The 18,286-nt window shown below is 40.4% G+C and overlaps 1 protein-coding gene across 3 annotated transcripts; it reads right to left on the bottom strand.

Annotated features, from left to right (window-relative positions):
- Positions 1-1,853: 1,853 nt before the first annotated feature.
- LOC140188101 (inositol-3-phosphate synthase 1-A-like) lies at positions 1,854-17,114 on the bottom strand. Of its 3 annotated transcripts, XM_072244061.1 has the most exons (12): positions 16,891-17,114; positions 16,195-16,238; positions 15,741-15,872; positions 10,574-10,735; positions 9,390-9,519; positions 8,255-8,448; positions 7,640-7,789; positions 6,421-6,636; positions 4,978-5,142; positions 4,062-4,175; positions 2,948-3,165; positions 1,854-2,352 (listed from the first exon to the last, which is right to left on the bottom strand). In XM_072244061.1, exons 3-12 carry the CDS (start codon positions 15,855-15,857, stop codon positions 2,166-2,168), a joined length of 1,653 nt encoding a protein of 550 aa, XP_072100162.1. In that variant the 5' UTR covers positions 15,858-15,872; positions 16,195-16,238; positions 16,891-17,114; the 3' UTR covers positions 1,854-2,165. The 3 variants fall into 3 exon arrangements, with proteins under 3 accessions (XP_072100162.1, XP_072100161.1, XP_072100163.1); XM_072244060.1 differs by lacking the exon at positions 16,195-16,238 and having other exon boundaries at positions 16,891-17,113; XM_072244062.1 differs by lacking the exons at positions 15,741-15,872; positions 16,195-16,238; positions 16,891-17,114 and adding an exon at positions 11,587-11,661.
- Positions 17,115-18,286: the final 1,172 nt, after the last annotated feature.

Raw genomic sequence — 18,286 nt, 5'->3', positions numbered from 1 at the left:
TTAGAGGCTTCCGAGAGACATTCAGATAGGCACATGGATGTGAGGAAGATGGAGGGATACGGACATGGTGTTGGTAGGAGGGATTAGTGTTTGGGTGTTTTTGATTTGCTTTTTAGCTGGTTCAGCACAACATTGTGGGCCGAATGGCCTGTTCACATGCTTATCTGTTCTAGGATTCTAAGATAGAGTGGTGGGTGTGGTGTATATGGATTTTAGTGAGGCATCTACTATGGTAGGCTCATTCAGAAGGTCAGGAGGCATGGGATTCATGGAAACCCAACTACACGGATTCAGGATTGGCTTTCCCATAGAAGGCAGGCGTTGGTATAGAATGAAGCACATTCCACCTGGAGGTCAGTGTTTGGCAGGGATCTGTCCTGGGACCTCTGCTCTTTGTGATTTTTATTAGAAGTGGAAGGGTGGGTAGTAAGTTTGCAGATGAAGGCTGGCAGTGCTGTGGATAGCGTAGAACACTGTCACAGGTTACAGTGGGATATTGATAGAATGCAGAGCTGGGCAGAGAAATGGCAGATACAGTTCAATGTGGAAAATTGTCAAGTGATTTACTTTGGAAGGTTGAACTTAAAGCCAGAATATAGTGTTAATGGCAGCATTCTTAGCTGATTGAAGCTACAGACGCATGTTGAAGTCTGCATCCAAGTTGCTATGCTATTTGATAGGGTGGATAAGAAAGCGTATGGTGGCTTGGCCTTCATTAGTCAGGGGATTGAGCACAAGAGTCATGGGGTAATGTTGTAAAGCTCCTAAAATCCTGGTTAGACCACACTTAGAATATTGTGTTCATTTCTGGTCACCTCATCAACAAGAGATTGCTAGCTTTAGTGTGAATAGGCCATTTACAAGGATGCTGCCTGGATTGGAGAGTATGCTTTATAAGGATAGGTGAGAAAGCTGGGGCTCATTTCTCTTTGAAACAAAGGAACACGAGGGGTGACGATAGAGATGCACAAGAGGCATAGATCAAATGGACAGCCAGTCAATTTTTCCCCAGGACAGAAATGGCTAATACAAGGGGGCATAATTTTAAGGTGACTGAAGAAAAGTTAATGGGAGGGGGGAAGAAAAGGGGTAATGTCAGGCACAATTAAAAAAAAGGGTGGTAGGTGTGTGGAACATGCTGCTGGGGTTAGTGGTAGGAGCAGAGGCAGATAACATTAGTGACATTTACTAGACTCTTAGGCACAGGGATAAGTGGGAGGGAAGGGAGGAGTTAGATTGACATTGTGGACCGATGAGCCTATACTGTTGTACATCTTCTATGCATGGTGACATAGGAGGACTCTAGCTCTTGATAGCAGAGCAGGCTAACTGGTTTAGATTTCATTAAATTTTCACTTCAAAGAATGTGTAATCAGTTAAAATTATAGTTTATAAAAGATGTAATCCATGTCTTTCACCTTTACATGTTTTAAAGTATTCTCAGTTAGTAGAACAAACTTCAGCTCCAGAATTTAGTCCATGGAAAATGAAACCTTTCTGATAGGCTGCCAAGCCACAGTGGCTTCCCATATGATTACATGTGACAACATACACCCAGTTCCTATTAATCAGATGACCATCCTACTCCTAGTAGCCCAGTTTTGTATGCCTGCTTTACATCAATGACTATAAAAATTATAGGTTCTGAGGCTTCAAAAAGGAATCTAATAATACAAGCCCGAATTTTAAGATTAAAAAAAAGGATTTTAAAATATTATTCAAAAGCAGTTTGCTTGATATCATGAGGAAATACAGAAACCCAACCCACGAAATCAAAACCAAAAATATCCACTTAGACTCACTAAACAACGCAGCAAAGCACTAGACCCAAAATAAATTCACAGTGATCAAAGTCAAGATGAAGGATTTTATTTTAGAATTCCTAGCATCTGGTTAACTCTTTAGATTGTGCTCTTAGTAGAAAATAACTTGTGACAAATCGGTTATCAATAGTCAAAATTAAAAGGTTTATATCCCATATCCTGCACTTCAATAAACTAGATTTATAAACAGCCCCATATCTTGGATGGTTGTAATATGTAACAATATCCATTTTTCAGTTAAAAGGAGCACATTAAATACAGATGTAGAATAGTTCAGATCCATTATCCAAAAGCTTAGTAAATCAGAAATAACCTGACAATGTTTCAATGTTATCTGTAAAGTTAATTAACATAGCCGTTTGTATAACCATTTATGACATGGTTCTTGTTGAGGATGTTGTTAAGCTTCGCGGTTTTGTGAGGTACAGGCTGAGCTGCTGAATGGTCATTTAACTGGGTACTCATGAAACTTCTTTGCATCTTGTGTTCCAGGAGCATGTGGTTCTGAGGAGGAAGAGCCAGACAGGCCCTATAAAAAGAAGTGAAATCCACATTACTCCATTAACTCCGTACCACCTCGACCCAATGACAGCTAGTTCTGATGGCGCATCTTTCCAGTCCACCCCCATTGATCAGCTGCTTGTGTGTAATGGAGACTTCAGCCCTGTCCTCGTTAGCACAATCAAAGCACTTTCCCTCGCACCAAAGGCCTAATGCTTTGATCCAATACTGAACAAGACATCACTGAGTCACATAGGTGATAAAATAAACTTCTCCATTAAACGTCGACTGTACTTCTTCCTAGAGATGCTGTCTGGCCTGCTGCATTCACCAGCAACTTTTGTGTGTTGCTTGAAACTCCAGCATCTGCAGATTTCCTCGTGTTTGTGTTCTCCATTAAAACTTCGGAGAACCTTGATATTCCTCATCCAAACAAGCCATCCAGTCCACTTTCTTTGATCCATAATGATGCTCTCCCTGGCCCACCCCCACCTCAGACTACTTTTAATGACACATCTTCAAAGTGTAAATTGATTTGGAGTTCACTAGTCCGTTCCCAACCGCCGCCCCCATACCCCACTTCACTTTATTACTGAAGGAATTAGATTGTTCCAAGCACATACCTCAAAATATTTTCAATGCATGTCCTTTGCCTGAAAAGAGAATTAACGACTGGTGTTCCATTTGGCACCACTGGGGCCTTGCAGAGGTAGCTGAGAATTGAGAGAACGCTGTGGAATGTTTGGAATTCGGTGTCTGATTCAGTTCGGAATGTTATCCTTTGGCAGAGCTCAGTTAGGATTACCAGATCCAGAATAAGAGGACTGGCAAGCAGGGAATCCTGAACAGAATAAAAAATTCATAGATACAATTAGGGCTCCTTTATAATGTATTCAATAGTTTAAGTGAATTCCAACTTAGAAAAATGATTATAGTTAATGTATAAACCATAAACAAAAAAGCTGAAAGAAAGAACAAAAAAAAAGTGGAATTAACAAGCAAGAATATCACCAAGGCCCGATGACCCAAATCCTACAGTTTGTGGTAGCTACACACCATGGTTGGACAGACCATCTGCTTCCAGTATTCTGCAGAACAGTTCCCACAGATCGGGAGCTTTTCATTAGTAGGAGGCATGCTGGAATTAAGTGGTGATAGAACCCTTGGAAAATAAAAGACTAGGTGGACTCACACAATTTGAAAGAGAAATTATGTTTAACAAATCTGCAGTATTATGCAAGGTTTTAATCAGCAGAAATTTAAAGGGCAAACTAATCCATGTAATATGCATAGACTTTCATTATATCCTTGAACAAGGGTGCAGAAAGATCATTAAACATCGTAAGTGACGATGGTATTGGCAATATGATGTACAGTGAACTGAAGGAAGAATCATTTGGGTTTGAGAGCTGGTACACTGAAGAGATAGGCGACTGGACACCAGCTATTCACTATTTACATAATTTATACAAGGGCAATAAGAGCATTATATCCAAGTTTACCGATGATACAAAGCCATGCGGTGGTGTGGGATATTAGGAGAACGTAGAGAGGCCAAGTGAATGAGCAAGGACTTAGAAGAGAAACACAATGGGGAAAAAAAAAAAAAAAAATGGGAAAAACGCTCAAATTTCACAATGCTTGAAGAGGATACTTTTCACTCGTTCTTTTAACAGTATAAAAAAATCTACCCTGCAACCTCTTCAAAAGAGGAAATATTCCCCACTTGACACGAACCTCACAGGTGTTATGGAGGACAATGGTGTTGGTGCCACCCATCATGATCTCAGATGTATACTCGTCCATCGCACGCTTACTGTCTCCAACGTATGGGACATACTTAATCACAACCTAAAAAAGTGTGGATAAACAAACAATAAGAAAAACCATGAGGATAATTAGTCCACTAATGCCTTTTTCAAGTTTATAAGCTTCACATTCAAGGATTGCCTGGTAAATTGTGCCTTGTTTAGAAATTTATATTGCTATCATATCAAAATTTAAATGAAAGTTAGCTTAAATCCCCAGGTCCTACGTCAACTTCATGTTTCAATCATAAATATTTTTCACAAAATTGGGGGGAAAAAAAAGAAAAAACTTAAATTAATAATGAGGCCCCAAGCTCAAGCTTGTTAGGTTCACAACTATTTCCTGCAGCTTTGAAGACTAGAGTGGAATTTCCATCTCCAGCTGAGGAGCTCATTTGGACCACTGAGTCTATGGCAACCCATAACAATCCCATTTCCGCGCCAATTTTCCCTCTAATCCAGGAGTTTCCAACCTGGGGTCCACAGACACTTTGCTTAATGGTATTGGTCCATGGCATGAAGACAGTTGGGTAACCCCTCTCAAATCTATTCTTCCTACATTTCAATCAGACTAGGGGTAATTTACAATGGCCAATTAACCCACCAACTTCATTCAGGTCATGGGACGTGCAGGTCACCCTGTTACCTGTGATGGGTTTCCAGAGGTCAACACTGACCAACATCACTGGAGCTACAAGGCAGCAGCTCTCCTAGCTGTTCATTGATGTCACCCTTCATTTCTCAAGTGCAGTTTGATAAGCAGCAGCAACTGGCAAATCGACAGGTTTCAATTCAAAATAAACCAGCGATTTTGCAGAAAGAGCAAAAGCTCTTTTGGTACTTACACAATGGTCTGGCTTTTCGGATGGCTTATACAGAATAGGATTGGATTGAACCATGTCATCTACAACGTTGCTCTTTGAGATCTCCTTTGACCTGAACTGCTCTGGGGCAGAAAGATTCTTCCCATCATTGTTGCCCAAATGGTTATAACTGACAATTGAGACAGTCTGCAAGGAAAATAAAAGGACTTTAGCACTGACGTGACTCGTCAGCTAATCAGCTTCTATTCTCATCCATATTGGAAAAACCTTTGTTATTCCTGTACCAAACAACTGAAATCAGAGCCATAATCATCAGCACAATCTACTAAGCAATGAAGTCTGCTGAAAACTTCCAAGAAAAAAAACAATAACCATCTACGATTTTAAGCAGCAAGGTTTTGCTAATAAATGATACAACACCTGACATTAAACTCTACACCATATGGGGGCAGTGTATAAAATGTAGTCAGCCTATTTTGTCAGAGAATACATTAAGTTCCCCTTGATCTAAAATAATCCCACAACAGCCTGCCTAAATTCTGGGACCAATGTTTCCTCTAGTGGTGACAGCTACCAAAAAAAAAATACTGACACTGACAGCTTAAATCTTTCTATAAGTAGAAGCATAATATACAATTACACAGCTCAGATGCAAAGCATCAGTGTTTCCGTTTTGCAGCCTAATTCCAGAACAAGTTACAGCTTCATTATTGATTATAAAATAGATCAATGTTGCCCCCACTTTCACCTTTTGTTTTAGAAGTGAAGGCTTTGTATATTATATAAAACAACAACAACTCCCCAGCAGCTAATTCATACCAGTCCACTCATCACAACCAAGCTGTATCCTGCTTGCACTGATAACACAGGTACGCCCATACACAAAGTAAAAAATGGTAAACAGGACCAAACAACTTTCCTCTACGCTGCGCGGGTGCCTGGCTGCGCAGTAGCTGAAATGCTCCCGTGCACATGGCCTTCATTGCTGTGCAGCTGGAAATCGAACGCAGCTAGAAAAGGTTTACACTGCTAGAAAGATTTTCTTTGTTGTACTGTATATCATTATCTCCTTTAATTAATAAATATCCAAAGTGTGTAAATTTTCAAATTTCATTCTAAATATTCACAGTAGGCAAATATTACAAAAAAAAAAGTTTAAAGTGCCACACCGTGTTCAAGCTGTGTAAAAATTTACCGCTCAAAGCAATGCTTGGTCCACACAGCTGTAAAAACAAAAAACGAGGGAATATTGGAAACAAAGCAATTATTTCCAACTGCCTTCGAACTAACATGAGAAACATGCTATTCAGTTCTCATTTCAAATTTGTAGCATATTAAGATTTGCTGATTCAGTACAAGTAAAATAATTTATTGCTCTTGCAGTACTGAATTTAAATAGGCAAAAAAAAAACACAAAATACATGAGAGAGTGTATAGTACACTTGTCAGAACACAGCTTCTCACCTTTAGTCCAGCACTGACCAGAAAATCCACCAGAACAGATTTGATTTTAGTCTGGCCAGATTTGAAGTCATCACCCCCAATAAACACCTTGTGTTTGATGGCAAGATCAATGACTCCTGGCACAAAGGTGTTCTGTGGAGAACCATTGATGTAGGCACAGCCCTCCAAAATGCTGGCCACAGCAAACATAGATGATGGTGATACCTCTCCTCCACACTGCAGAAGACAAAAAGAGAGGAAGCAACCAAGTTATAATTACCATTGCAAGCTTTTAGACATTCTGACAAGCTCAGCTAATAACCTCATGACCTTGAGGTAGCTTGGCAACGTGAACAGAAACCTATTCTGAAGGGTCTTGAATCTGAAGCATTAACTCCGGCCACTTGCCATAGACGTTGGACCCATTGAGTGTTTCCAGCATTCTTCTATTTGCTCATCATTCTAAATGTGCAAAATGTTCATTCATGAATTGTAAAAAGTTGGCTTGCAGGTACAACAGGTTATTAAGGCAGCAAACAGAAAGTTTTTCATTGCTAGAGTGATTGAATTCAAGAGCAGGGAGATCATGCTGCAACTATACAGGGTACTGGTGAGGCCACACCTGGAGTACTGTGTGCAGTTCTGGTCTCCATACTTGAGGAAGGATATACTGGCTTTGGAGGCAGTGCAGAGGAGATTCACCAGGTTGATTCCAGGGATGAAGGGGTTAACCTATGCGGACAGATTGAGTCGCCTGGGGCTATACTCTCTGGAATTCAGAAGAATGAGAGGGGGTCTTATAGAAACATACAGAATTTTGAAAGGGATAGATAAGATAGAAGTAGGAAAGTGGTTTCCATTGGTAGGTGAGACTAGAGCTAGGAGACATTGCCTCAAGGTTCATGGGAAAAGATCTAGGGCAGAGTTGAGGAGAAACCGTTTTTCCCAGAGAGTGGTGAATCTGTAGAATTTTCTGCCCAGGGAAGCAGTTGAGGCTTCCTCACTAAATATATTTAAGATACAGTTAGATAGGTTTTTACATAGTATGGGAATTGAGGGTTATGGAGAAAAGGCAGGTAGATGAAGCTGAGTTTACAGACAGATCAGCCATGATCTTATTGAATGGCAGGGCAGGCTCGATGGGCTGGACAGCCTACTCCTGCTCCTATTTCTTATGTTCCTGTTCTTATTCAGTTATACTAGATTTAGAAAAATGTGCTTTTTTAAAAAAAGTGTTTACCTCAATTGTCTTCATTAAATTTCCTGCTGTATCATTTACTCCACGAGAGACATCACAGAAGCGCTCAGTATTTGCTGTCCATAGAACAATCACTTTGTTAACGCCACTCTTTGCCTTGAAGTCCCTGATGTCTTTCCTAATTTGCTCCACCTTTGAAAAACAAGTTACAAATTCTGCTGTCAAGACACCCTATGGCCAAAGACCCTATGGTTTCAATCTTGAAATTGAAACCAATTGAAAAATAAATAAATAAATAAATAAAATAAAAACACACTTAATTTCCTCTGCGACACCAGTTGATTTCAATTGAGATATGCTTCAAAAGAGGGTATCTATTCTCATTCCTCATATCACTAGCCCTCTTGTGCTCTCAGTTCTTGAGAGAAGAATAACTTAATCAGGATACTTACCCATTAGCGGGTACAGGACTACGGCAAAGAAACCCAGTAATGCTGCCACTAGCTTATTCACAGGCACCAAAGTACCATATGAACCTTGGCAGTGACAGCCAATGTTCCTTGTTCTGTAAGGATTACCATTAAAGAATACAATCTGTGGCATATACTTCATGTCCCATTACTGTAACATCTTAACCAGCTACAAGTATTTCTGTACCTGCTCCTTTTTGGAACCGTGAATTACATTATCTGCCCGTGCTCCCTGATTAGCAGCAATGAATTCTGGAAAGTAAACAGAAGGTCGAGGTTGGAACTTTCTCATGTGGGGCCTCAGCTGTTCTTGAAGTTGCCAGTCCAGGACCTGAGCTCTCTCCATGGCATCACAAAGATTCATTGATGAGATATCCCAGCCTAGAAAATACAGTTCAAGTTTTGTAGTATCTGTATCAATAAAGCAGCGTTCACATCTTCAGACCACCAAGCACTCCAGAGCCAATACATTGATTCTGATGTCCCGCTTACATAAATCAAATCAATACATGCAAATAAGTTAATCATTTTAATATTAGTGCAATGGTGAATTCCGCTTGAGACACTGAATATTACTTAAATAAGGCCAAAATATGTTTTATATCTATGCATTTAGACAGCAATCATACAGAGCTGGAAAGCTGCACACCACAACAAGGTCAAAGTCATCAAGTTCAAAGTTACGTTCAAGTCCTGGGTTAATTCTATCTCCAGACTCACAAGCAGATATACTATATGTACTGTTGGACAAAAATGATAAATTTCTAATACATGACACCATTTACCATCATCCTGCCAATATTCAAACTAAAACACATGAAAAACTAAGTTGAATCACCGTTCTCTTCTACTAGATTCCCTCTTCAGCCCTTTACCTCTGACCATTCCCTCCCAGCTTCAGTTCAAGCTCCCCACCCCAGCCCACCTTATCACCTGCCAGTTTGTATCCTTTCCCCTCCTCCCACCACCTCATTCTGGCTTCTATCCCCTTCCTTTCCAGTCCTGATGCAACGTCTCAGCCTGAAACATCAACTGTGTTTTCCCCTCCGTGCTCCCTGACTTGCTGAGCTCCTCCAGCACTGTGTGTTGCTTCAGATTTCCAGCATCTGCAGAACCTCTTGTGTTTAAACCTATGTAGGCAGCAAACATCAGTCATTATTGGAATGGGACACAACAGAAATTATTCTGCCAAGCAACTCTGTGTGCTTTGAATGTTCTGATACATCCATCAGTCTCGTCTTTGCTCCTAATGGACCTCACACCCCTACTCTGGGCAAAATATGCCATTCATACAATGGATACTTATAGGAGGTAGCACCCACCATCAAAAACTATATCATTTGGATTCACTGTAGGCAGCAGGTCTTTTAAAGGCATGTAGATATCCCCAGCAGGACCAGCTCCAAGGCATACCGTTGAGGCTTGAAACAGGGATCCATAGTAGTTAGCAACCTGTTTGTTAGCAAACAAAGGTGAGAGGAGAGAAAAAGATTAAGATGTCAAGCCAAAGCAAATCAGCTTTCATAAACAAAACACTTGAATGTGGTATCCAAATAAGGACTTAGTATAGTGGGATACACTGTATGAAGTAACAGCTATGTAGAATTTCTGTCACCTTAGGATTGGAGAAAAGGGGAAAAGAAACCCAGGATTTCCTCCCTTATTTAAGTAGGGTCATAGCGTCAAGAGCTATACAGGACAGAAAAAGACCCAACAATGAAATCTAGAGCACAACACTCTGAAAGCCTGACGGTATTTCACACTATCAGTCCTAAACAAAGAATTGCTGCCCATTACACCGCTGGCATTTACAGCAGCAATGGAGGTCCTCCATCTCCGGTGGCATTCAGAGCATCTTTCATCATGTCACTAGCTTCCTTGTGGTTTTCATTACTGTCAGCCATGCAAGTCCTGGGTGGAAACTTAAGAATACAATGATAAGGAATCTTCATTGCTGTTTGTTAGTTTTGTTTGACCAATCAGGGTTGTTAGTCCTGAACCTAAAGGACTGGTGAATCACTCTTAGTCTGGCCTCTGCCCTTCGACCTGTGTGGCATGGGTAACCCTACCAAAAGCCAAAGCGCAAAGCCCTGACTCCAGCTGTTACAGTTCTCTGTGTCGCTGAGGCACACAAGCCTCCAAACCACGACAGGGTTGTGGTCCACTTGGGGTCTAAACAAACAGCTGATGTGATACAGGATTGTGGCATTTATATCTTGATGGCTTTAATACTTCTGGAAAAAAAAGGATTAACGAAATATTCATATACCATAATGGAGCTTAATTAGCTAAACTATGACTCTTGGCATCAGTTAAGTTTACATGGTGTAATGGGAAAATGCTCAGTATATATTCTAGAGCACAGATTTGCAAGTTTAGAACCTCAGGAAAACAGCTTATTTGAAACATGAACACACTAAAGATGTCTCAAATATTCCCATCCCTTTAAATTCTATCTGAAGTCCTAGAAGAGAAATTCAGCAAGGTTAAGTGTTGCAAGACTAACCTTCTTTCCTGTCTTGGTCATCCAGTGAAGTCCCAACTTGTTGGCCAGAACCGCTGCCGTAACGGTAGTGCCATTATTACCGCCCCATCCGACCAGCATCACACCAAGTTTTGGCACCTTTCTCTCTGTGCGGAAGGTGAATTTGGTTGAACATGGCTTCACCTAGTCGGAGCCCAAACACAAACAGATCATTTAAAATAAAATCCAAACTCAATTTCCATCAAGGCAAGTAGGCTTGTCAAGCTTTGGTAATGGATTTCAGAGTTAGCATTCGCCCCTTCTGGCAACAAGTCAACTCCAAAAGCCACAACAAGGCTGAGGCAGCAGCTATATGCAAGCTTTCCCCACTATTTGCCTTGATGAGCAGGAATGAAATTATGGCAACACACACAAAAATTGCTGGTGAACCCAGCAGGCCAAGCAGCATCTGTAGGAAGAGGTACAGTCGACATTTCAGGCCTGGACCCTTCGACTGTACCTCTTCCTATAGATGCTGCCTGGCCTGCTGCGTTCACCAGCATTTTTTGTGTGTGTTGCTTGAATTTCTAGCATCTGCAGATTTCCTCGTGTCTGCGTATGAAAATATGGCCTTGGATGAAGAGACACAATACTAAAATGGGAATTGAGAAATCCCAAGTTGAACTGTATTCAAGCAGGTATAAGAAAAAGGCAGAGGGAAACCTAGATTAACATCTCACAAAGAAAGGATTGTTTGTGAAACCAGGTCCCAAGGTACATTGAAGAGATACAAAACATGTTTACATGTGTGAAAGTAAACTGCATTTGTGAGAGAGAAAGAAAGAGGGAGAAATCTAACAAACCCACAAAACTAAAGTTTGATGAAATGGGAGTCTTTATCAGGCCCAACCAGTATTACCCAAATTATATTTGACTTGCTAATGAAATCACAATATTTCTCTAGCAAAATGCATTCAACTGATGAATATTGAAATGTTCTTACAAGGGCTCCCTAGCAATGCTTAAAACTAGAAATATTGCAGAAAAAATCTCACCCATTGCTACCAAAACATAGTCAGACACGATTTATGATCCTGTCACCTTAACGTTCGGGATCAAACGACTTTATTTTACCTAGAAATGTCACAAGCAGCATTAACCACAACAGGACATGTGCTTAATAAGTTAAATGTAGCCAAAGTATAACAGGAAAATAAAACAACCATATTTGGTTTGCAGATTATTATGGAGAAGAAATACTAGCATTCAGGTTGCTCCAACTGGCTGTTCACGACTGACCATTTTCTGTTTGAATGGGTCCAGAATTTAGATCACTGAAAGATAGCTTATAATCTAACTGGATTCTTCTGACTGAGGAAGCAGTGCTCTTTGTTTTTAAATAAAATGTAATAACCTATAATGGTTTTAGGGCTGACCAATATGGGAATTTATTTATATTTTCCTGTTTGGAAATACACAAAAGGCTTGCAATTATACTGCATCTTTCATGATCTCAGTACATTTACAAAGTGCATTATAACCAATGAAGTTCTTTTTTTTAAAAAGTGTATTCGCTGATGTAATATAGTTAATACAACAAGTGCCAGTGTTCAATAATGACCAGATAACTTTTTACAAAAAGGCATTTGTTGAGGGATAAATATTGACCTGGATACCGGGATTAATTTCCCTGCTCTTCTTCAAAATAGCGTCGTGGGATCTTTTAATCCACCTGAGAGCAGAACAGATAAACATCAAGACAATGTGCTTTATCTATTCAGTTTGGAAGGAACCAGCTTCTCAGAGGAAAGCAATTTAACATATTGTACACAACTTCAAAACATCAAGTATTAAACACATTTGTAGATGCAGTGTTCAGGGTTCTGCTTCGAACAGGCAACTGATACGCCATCAAAACCAATGGACGCCCAAGTAGTCATTCCTAAGTGATTGAATGAAAAGGCAGCTGTGATCTGGCCATTCAAACAAAGAAGCTGATATGAAGCAATTTCAAGCATGTTATTCCTTCACTGAATAAGAGAATTAAAGTACCATGGTACATTCTAAAGGCTCAGTTAAAAATATTCAAAACACACACTTAACATGTTGGATTATTTTTGTAAAACCATTCTGTACTAACCAGGGTTTCCACTGTTGTTCTGCTGTGAATTTGGTCAGAGATTAAAAATTAAGCTTTTAAAGGTTCTGACTGGCTGGTGGGCCTCCATTTTACTGACCTACAGCATGGGAAACAACTTCTGACATATCATGACAAAAGGTGATGGTTAATCTTTCAGCTAATTACTCTTTACATATTGCAGCCTTGTGCATCTGTAAAGGCTGCATGGGTAGTAAATGAAGTTTGCAACAATTCCTATTGTGAAAACAAAGTTATTGGGGATGCACTCAAATTTTAGTGGTCTGGGCTATTACAGCAATTACTGCTTCAAATAACACTGGACAACAAAGATTTTGCTCCCTGAATACTTTTGGGTGTATTTTATGAATTTTATGCTGCTGATCATGAAAAAAACCACTATGAAATTTCCCTATCAGAGACCCTTTTTTAAAAAAAATCCTACACATTCGTAATTTCACTTCATAATCCAAGTCAATTAAAATGCTGCCCGCAATGCAAGCTAAGAAGTTTTCTATCTTGTCCTGGCATGCTTAGGCAGGGCGGATACTGCGTGGCGCAAATGGTTTTAGAAAGGCCATAAATTTCCATGAAGGATTCCATTACTTGAGACAGGTGATTACCAGAATAACTGGTGCCAAGGTAAAGGAAGGCATTTCCTTGATCAAAGGAAACAAGTCATCAATGACAGGCAATTCAAAGAACTTTAGTGGGACCTGAGAAAAATCACATGGAAGGCATTCAAGAAGAAAGAAAATCATTGAAAATTTTCCTGGCAACGAATGGCACCAAACTACGTGCAGCTGGTTTACAACATACCTCAAGCATACAAAACCATGAAGTGCAACATATCACTGAAGATTAATTTTTCACATTCCCATTTAGACTTCTTCCCTGCAAATCTTGGCACTGTCAGTGACGAGCATGGCGAGAAGTTTCACCAGAACATTGCGATCGTGGAGAAACTGCATCAGGGCAACTGGAATCCGTCAATGCTGGCTGATTATTGTTGGGCACTTAAGTGAGAAGCCTCAGACACAGAGTATAAATGCAAATAATCAACTACCCATTTAGTTTCATTGAACTATCGCAAAGCTTCAGCACCATTGTACAATTAAACGCATTACTTTCAATTAAAGTTAATTTTATGTTTCGCCAAATTCATACGTGATACAAGTAGTCTGAAATTATATTTTTGTTCGGCTTCAAGTGGTCTATCATAAACAAAAAAAAAATCCGAGGAAGCAGCACTTTCAAAAATATTTGTTGTCCAGTGTAATTAGAAATTGAGTTTGCTTCTTTGTGTCACTTTTTCCCTCTCAAGTAAGAGAGAAACAGCTGTTTGGATCAAAAGCTCTTTTTCTCTGCCATATTCTGAAATCAGACACTTGACCCCTGTAATAAGCCTTTTGTTTGAGAGGACTGTAGCTAAGCCACTGGGAAATGGGAATGGATACTATTGAAGATCCAAGCAGAGGCACAATGGGTAAAATGACCTTATCCTTTGCATTAAGATTCTGCTCCAAAACAGAATGCTGCTAATTCAAAACTCCAGCTAGGTAATGTTTAACACCCTCACCCAGCAACACACTGGTTTTCCAGTAATTCTTCCACTTGAGATCACCAGGATCACACTGAAAAAGAAAAGCGCATCTGATCCGCAAACTAGTATCAGCATTATCAGTGATAAACAGACAATATCCACACCACATTTCCCATGATGAATTCTTTGTCTGGTTTTGGCGCAAGCTGTCATGGTCAAATAGGTATCTGATTAAAGCTAAAATATTATATTGCCTAATATTCACAGCCCCTTCTTCCCCACCACCCCCAGCACTGAGTGAGCAAATAACCGTTCCACCTTTTCGTTTACAAGTCAATTTTAGTTTTACTAAAATGTGCACAAACAGCTTCTTCGATTCCATGGGCTGGAATTTCTGCTGTTCTTGATAGAGCATAGTTTAAGAGGTGTCTGTGCAGATTTATAGCATTTTAATTAACTAATCATTCTTAATGTGCAAACCTCAACAATAAACAGTCTGGAGTTTCATTTGTAGGATCAGCCAGCATCCACAGGGAAATTTGGGTGTGAAGTCCAGAGGATACGAGGAAAGGAAGAAGGAAAAAAAAATAATTATCAGAAGCTTGGGCTAACTTGGTTTTCCTTTGATTCATGGAGAGAGGCAGAATTGGGCAGCCAGCAGTGCCACCATCTCACAGTTCCAGCAACCTGACATTTGATCATGACTTTGACTGCTGAATGCATGGAATTTGCATGCATTTCCCATGACCACACAAATTGCACCTTGGTGCTGCAGTTTTTCCCCCCACATTAAGATATGTTAATTGCCTACTGTAAATGATCTTTAGTGTAGGTGAGTAGAATGAAAGATGGGAAGATGGAATTGCTCTGAGAGGGCGTAGACTTACTGAGCTAAGTGACCATCTACACTGCAAATAAATTAAGAGCTTCAATCACTCGATTATATACACTTGTAACCTGCAGTTAGGAAAACTGTCTAAAACAAATCACTTCATAGATTCCAACCAAAAATAATGACAGAAAACCTTCATCTAGTCACCCTTATCCTTGCTGTTTGTTCAGCCAATAAAAGCAACTCTTAATATCATTCCTCACAGCATTTTAAGTAGTAGGTTAGGTTTCTCAGCAAGTTAAGATGAGCAATTGGATTGGAATTCAGAAACAAAGTAGGGATGCTTTGAAAGTAGACAACGAAACTCAAAACCCCAACTCTTTGGGCCAAGGAGTGAAAGGTAAAAGGCAAAACCCATTTTTTTTAAAAAAAAAGAACGAGAAGAATGAATAAGAAGCAGAGTTCCTTCACGTCCCACACAACCAAATCTTAAGATATTGAATGCTATTGCAGCTAGTCTTGTACACAAGATGAAATGTGGCACTCAAAAGATCTAGAAATTAGTCCTGTTCAGGACAAGGATCTGTTATCAATTGAATCCCATGTACAAGTTTAAAGAGACTGGGATGTCACCACAATACTCACCTTGCTGACAATCCAGCTCACAGCAACAACAGTCAGAAAACAGATGCCTTACCTTAATTGTTCCATTCTCTTCGTAGACTTGTGTGGTCTGATAGGAATATTCTGCCTCAATGTAATCATTGGTGTAAGTCAGGTCTGGGCTATCAACAATAAATTTCTCCGCCATCATCAGTTGGGAAAGCTCCTTAAAAAGGAATGTGTAAGTCAAGAGTGGTTTTGAAAACACAGTGAAGCACCAGAATTCAACAGCAACCAATTTGTCAACTGAAGGTCAAGGCTGGGAGTAGATCAAATTTTTAAAAAGTAAGGCAGTCAGAGACAAGGCACTATCTTGCAAAACAGGAATCTAAGTTGTGATGTCCTATCAACTGGAGTAAAGAATCCCCAAGTTTTAATCAAATGAATCTTGATTAAATGCCTAGCCCCGAGTTCCCCGGAACATGCAAATCCTTAATATTAGTATATGTTGCTAAAAGGCTCCAGATTGAGAACTTAATGGAGATTACCGAAAAGTAAGCAGATCACCTCCCTTCCCACAACCAGCGTTTTCCTGAAAGACAAACGAGGTTGGAAATTAAGAAATAAAGAAAATGTTTTCCAGACCTTTCATTTTCCTCATGATCAGTTCAGACCATAGATCAATTTTTCTGCTCTTTCATTCCTGGAGAAATGTCTTTGTACCAGTCTCTTTTTTTAAAAATCAGATCTGGTTTTATTCAATAGCTACACAAACAGAAAACTCGCCCAGAGTCCCAATGAGGAGCACAGAATAACACGTTCATTCAGCACAGAAGCTCAGTGAAAGGGTAATGGAAGTCGGTACAATACCGGCTTTGAAAAAGAGAAATTTGCCTCCCTCCAGTAGGGGTGCCCTTTGTTCTATAAGCACTATACCCCATTTCTTTTCCCCAAGATGACTCAAGGTAGCACGGCTAGTAGACCCACCCTGCCCATCCGAACCCCTCAAGCACCTCACAGCGCCGCTTTGACCATACCCCCCGTCCGGGATGGGCAGGGGCAGGGGCAGGGGCAGCGGCTGCGGTGCGACCCCCGCTCCCGGCCCCCACACCCCAACTCCCTTCCCCTCGCCAACAAGCATCGCCCACGACCGGGCTGCCCTCAGGAACCTGCCATCGGAGACCTGCTGAGGGAATATACTATTCCCCCTCCCCCCTTCCCACGTTGTAGGAACCAGACATTACCGGTTCTCTCTGGGTGTAGATTACTGCTGCTGCTGCTGCTGCTGTCGGCTGGTCCGCTCTACTTTGCCTTTGGATAAGCGGAATATATACTTAGCCTCCGGACTTTGTAGATCCGATCCTCGCCTCTGACAAGCCGGTGCTGGCGGCTTCCTTAATATAGAGTGTCAGTCTTCCCCTCCATGGTTACCTCATCCACAATGGGCGGAGCAAACGGGCAGGAAGACCTTGCGGGTCGATCACTTGAAGGGCCACTGACCTCGCCCTTTTCTGCTAGGCAAGCAAATAACCCATTCCTATCGCAACTGCTCTTTGGAAAGGAGGTCGTGTCTCACCAGAAAGCAAACAATCTTGCTTTAAAGGGTCGGGCAGAGCTAGTTGTATTTTTCCAAGCCCATCCTCTGTGCCTGTAATCTGATCTATGAAAATTTCTTATGTTATCAGATTGGTGTTTAATCTATAACTCTTCAGGCAATGCAAAGGCTCATGCAAATTCATAGAGAAAAAATAGAACATTCTGGAAAATCTGTATTTTTCCATGACCTGGTTTATACAAGTAATATGCCCTATGAGGGCAACTTCCTGTGATTTAGCAACATTATATTAATTTTTGAAGTAAATAATCATTGTACATCTAATTTTAGAAGTAAGAAAGTTGTTATTGTTGAAACCCTTTCGTTAAGAATGCCAAGAAACAAATTGGAACATTTAATATATACCATTTCCTTTGTTTTAAAATTACTTGAATATGTGGCAGACCTGTGATGGCGAATGTTTGATCAGGTGGTTAGAATTTGGCATGAAGAGGCTTTATCAATTAGGATTAGGGGTCAGAGATAGGGTTGGGTCTGGAGTTGTGATTGCCGTGGAGAAAGTGCAGAAGAGATTCACCAGGATGTTGCCTGGATTGAAGGACTTTGGTTATAAGGAGAGATTGAATGGGCTGCACTTGTTTTCCCTTGGAGCAAAGGAGGCTTAGAAGAAAAAGACATACAAAACTATGAGAAGAGATGTTAAGCAACAAGCTTGAGGTGAGGGAAGATGGTTTAAGAGGATCTCAGGGAAAAGCTTATCACACAGAGTTGCTGAAATCTATGAATGCATGACCAGTGGAAGTGGAGGCTAACACGATCACAATGTTTAAGAAGCATTTAGATGGGCACTTGAACAGGCCAGGTATAGCAGGATGTAGATCAAATGCAGGAAATGGGATCAGTATAGCTAGGTACAGTGGTTGGCACGGAAGGGTAATTCTGTGCTGTGTACTTCTTATAATTCTATGACTGTTTAGGAATTAGCTGAATTTTATTTTGGCCACCTCTATAATTAACAAAAACCATTAATGTCAACCGTTAGAATTAATAGATAGCTTCTGTCCATCATCACCAAAGCTACAATT

This window comes from Mobula birostris, chromosome 26 (assembly GCF_030028105.1).
Source record: "Mobula birostris isolate sMobBir1 chromosome 26, sMobBir1.hap1, whole genome shotgun sequence".
NCBI classification, from domain to species: domain Eukaryota; kingdom Metazoa; phylum Chordata; class Chondrichthyes; order Myliobatiformes; family Myliobatidae; genus Mobula; species Mobula birostris.
The sequence above is the reverse complement of the archived record's forward strand: the minus strand, read 5'-3'. Positions and strand labels throughout refer to the sequence as shown.

What these genes read in the sequence shown, in the direction of transcription:
- LOC140188101 (XM_072244061.1), bottom strand. Translation starts at nt 15,857, where the DNA reads ATGATGGCGGAGAAATTTATTGTTGATAGCCCAGACCTGACTTACACC. An exon ending in ACGGTTCCAAAAAGGAGCAG is followed by an intron (nt 7,790 to 8,254) that starts GTACAGAAATAC and finishes TGTTTTTCAAAG; the next exon opens with GTGGAGCAAATTAGGAAAGA. An exon ending in TGGTCAGTGCTGGACTAAAG is followed by an intron (nt 5,143 to 6,420) that starts GTGAGAAGCTGT and finishes TTTTCCTTGCAG; the next exon opens with ACTGTCTCAATTGTCAGTTA.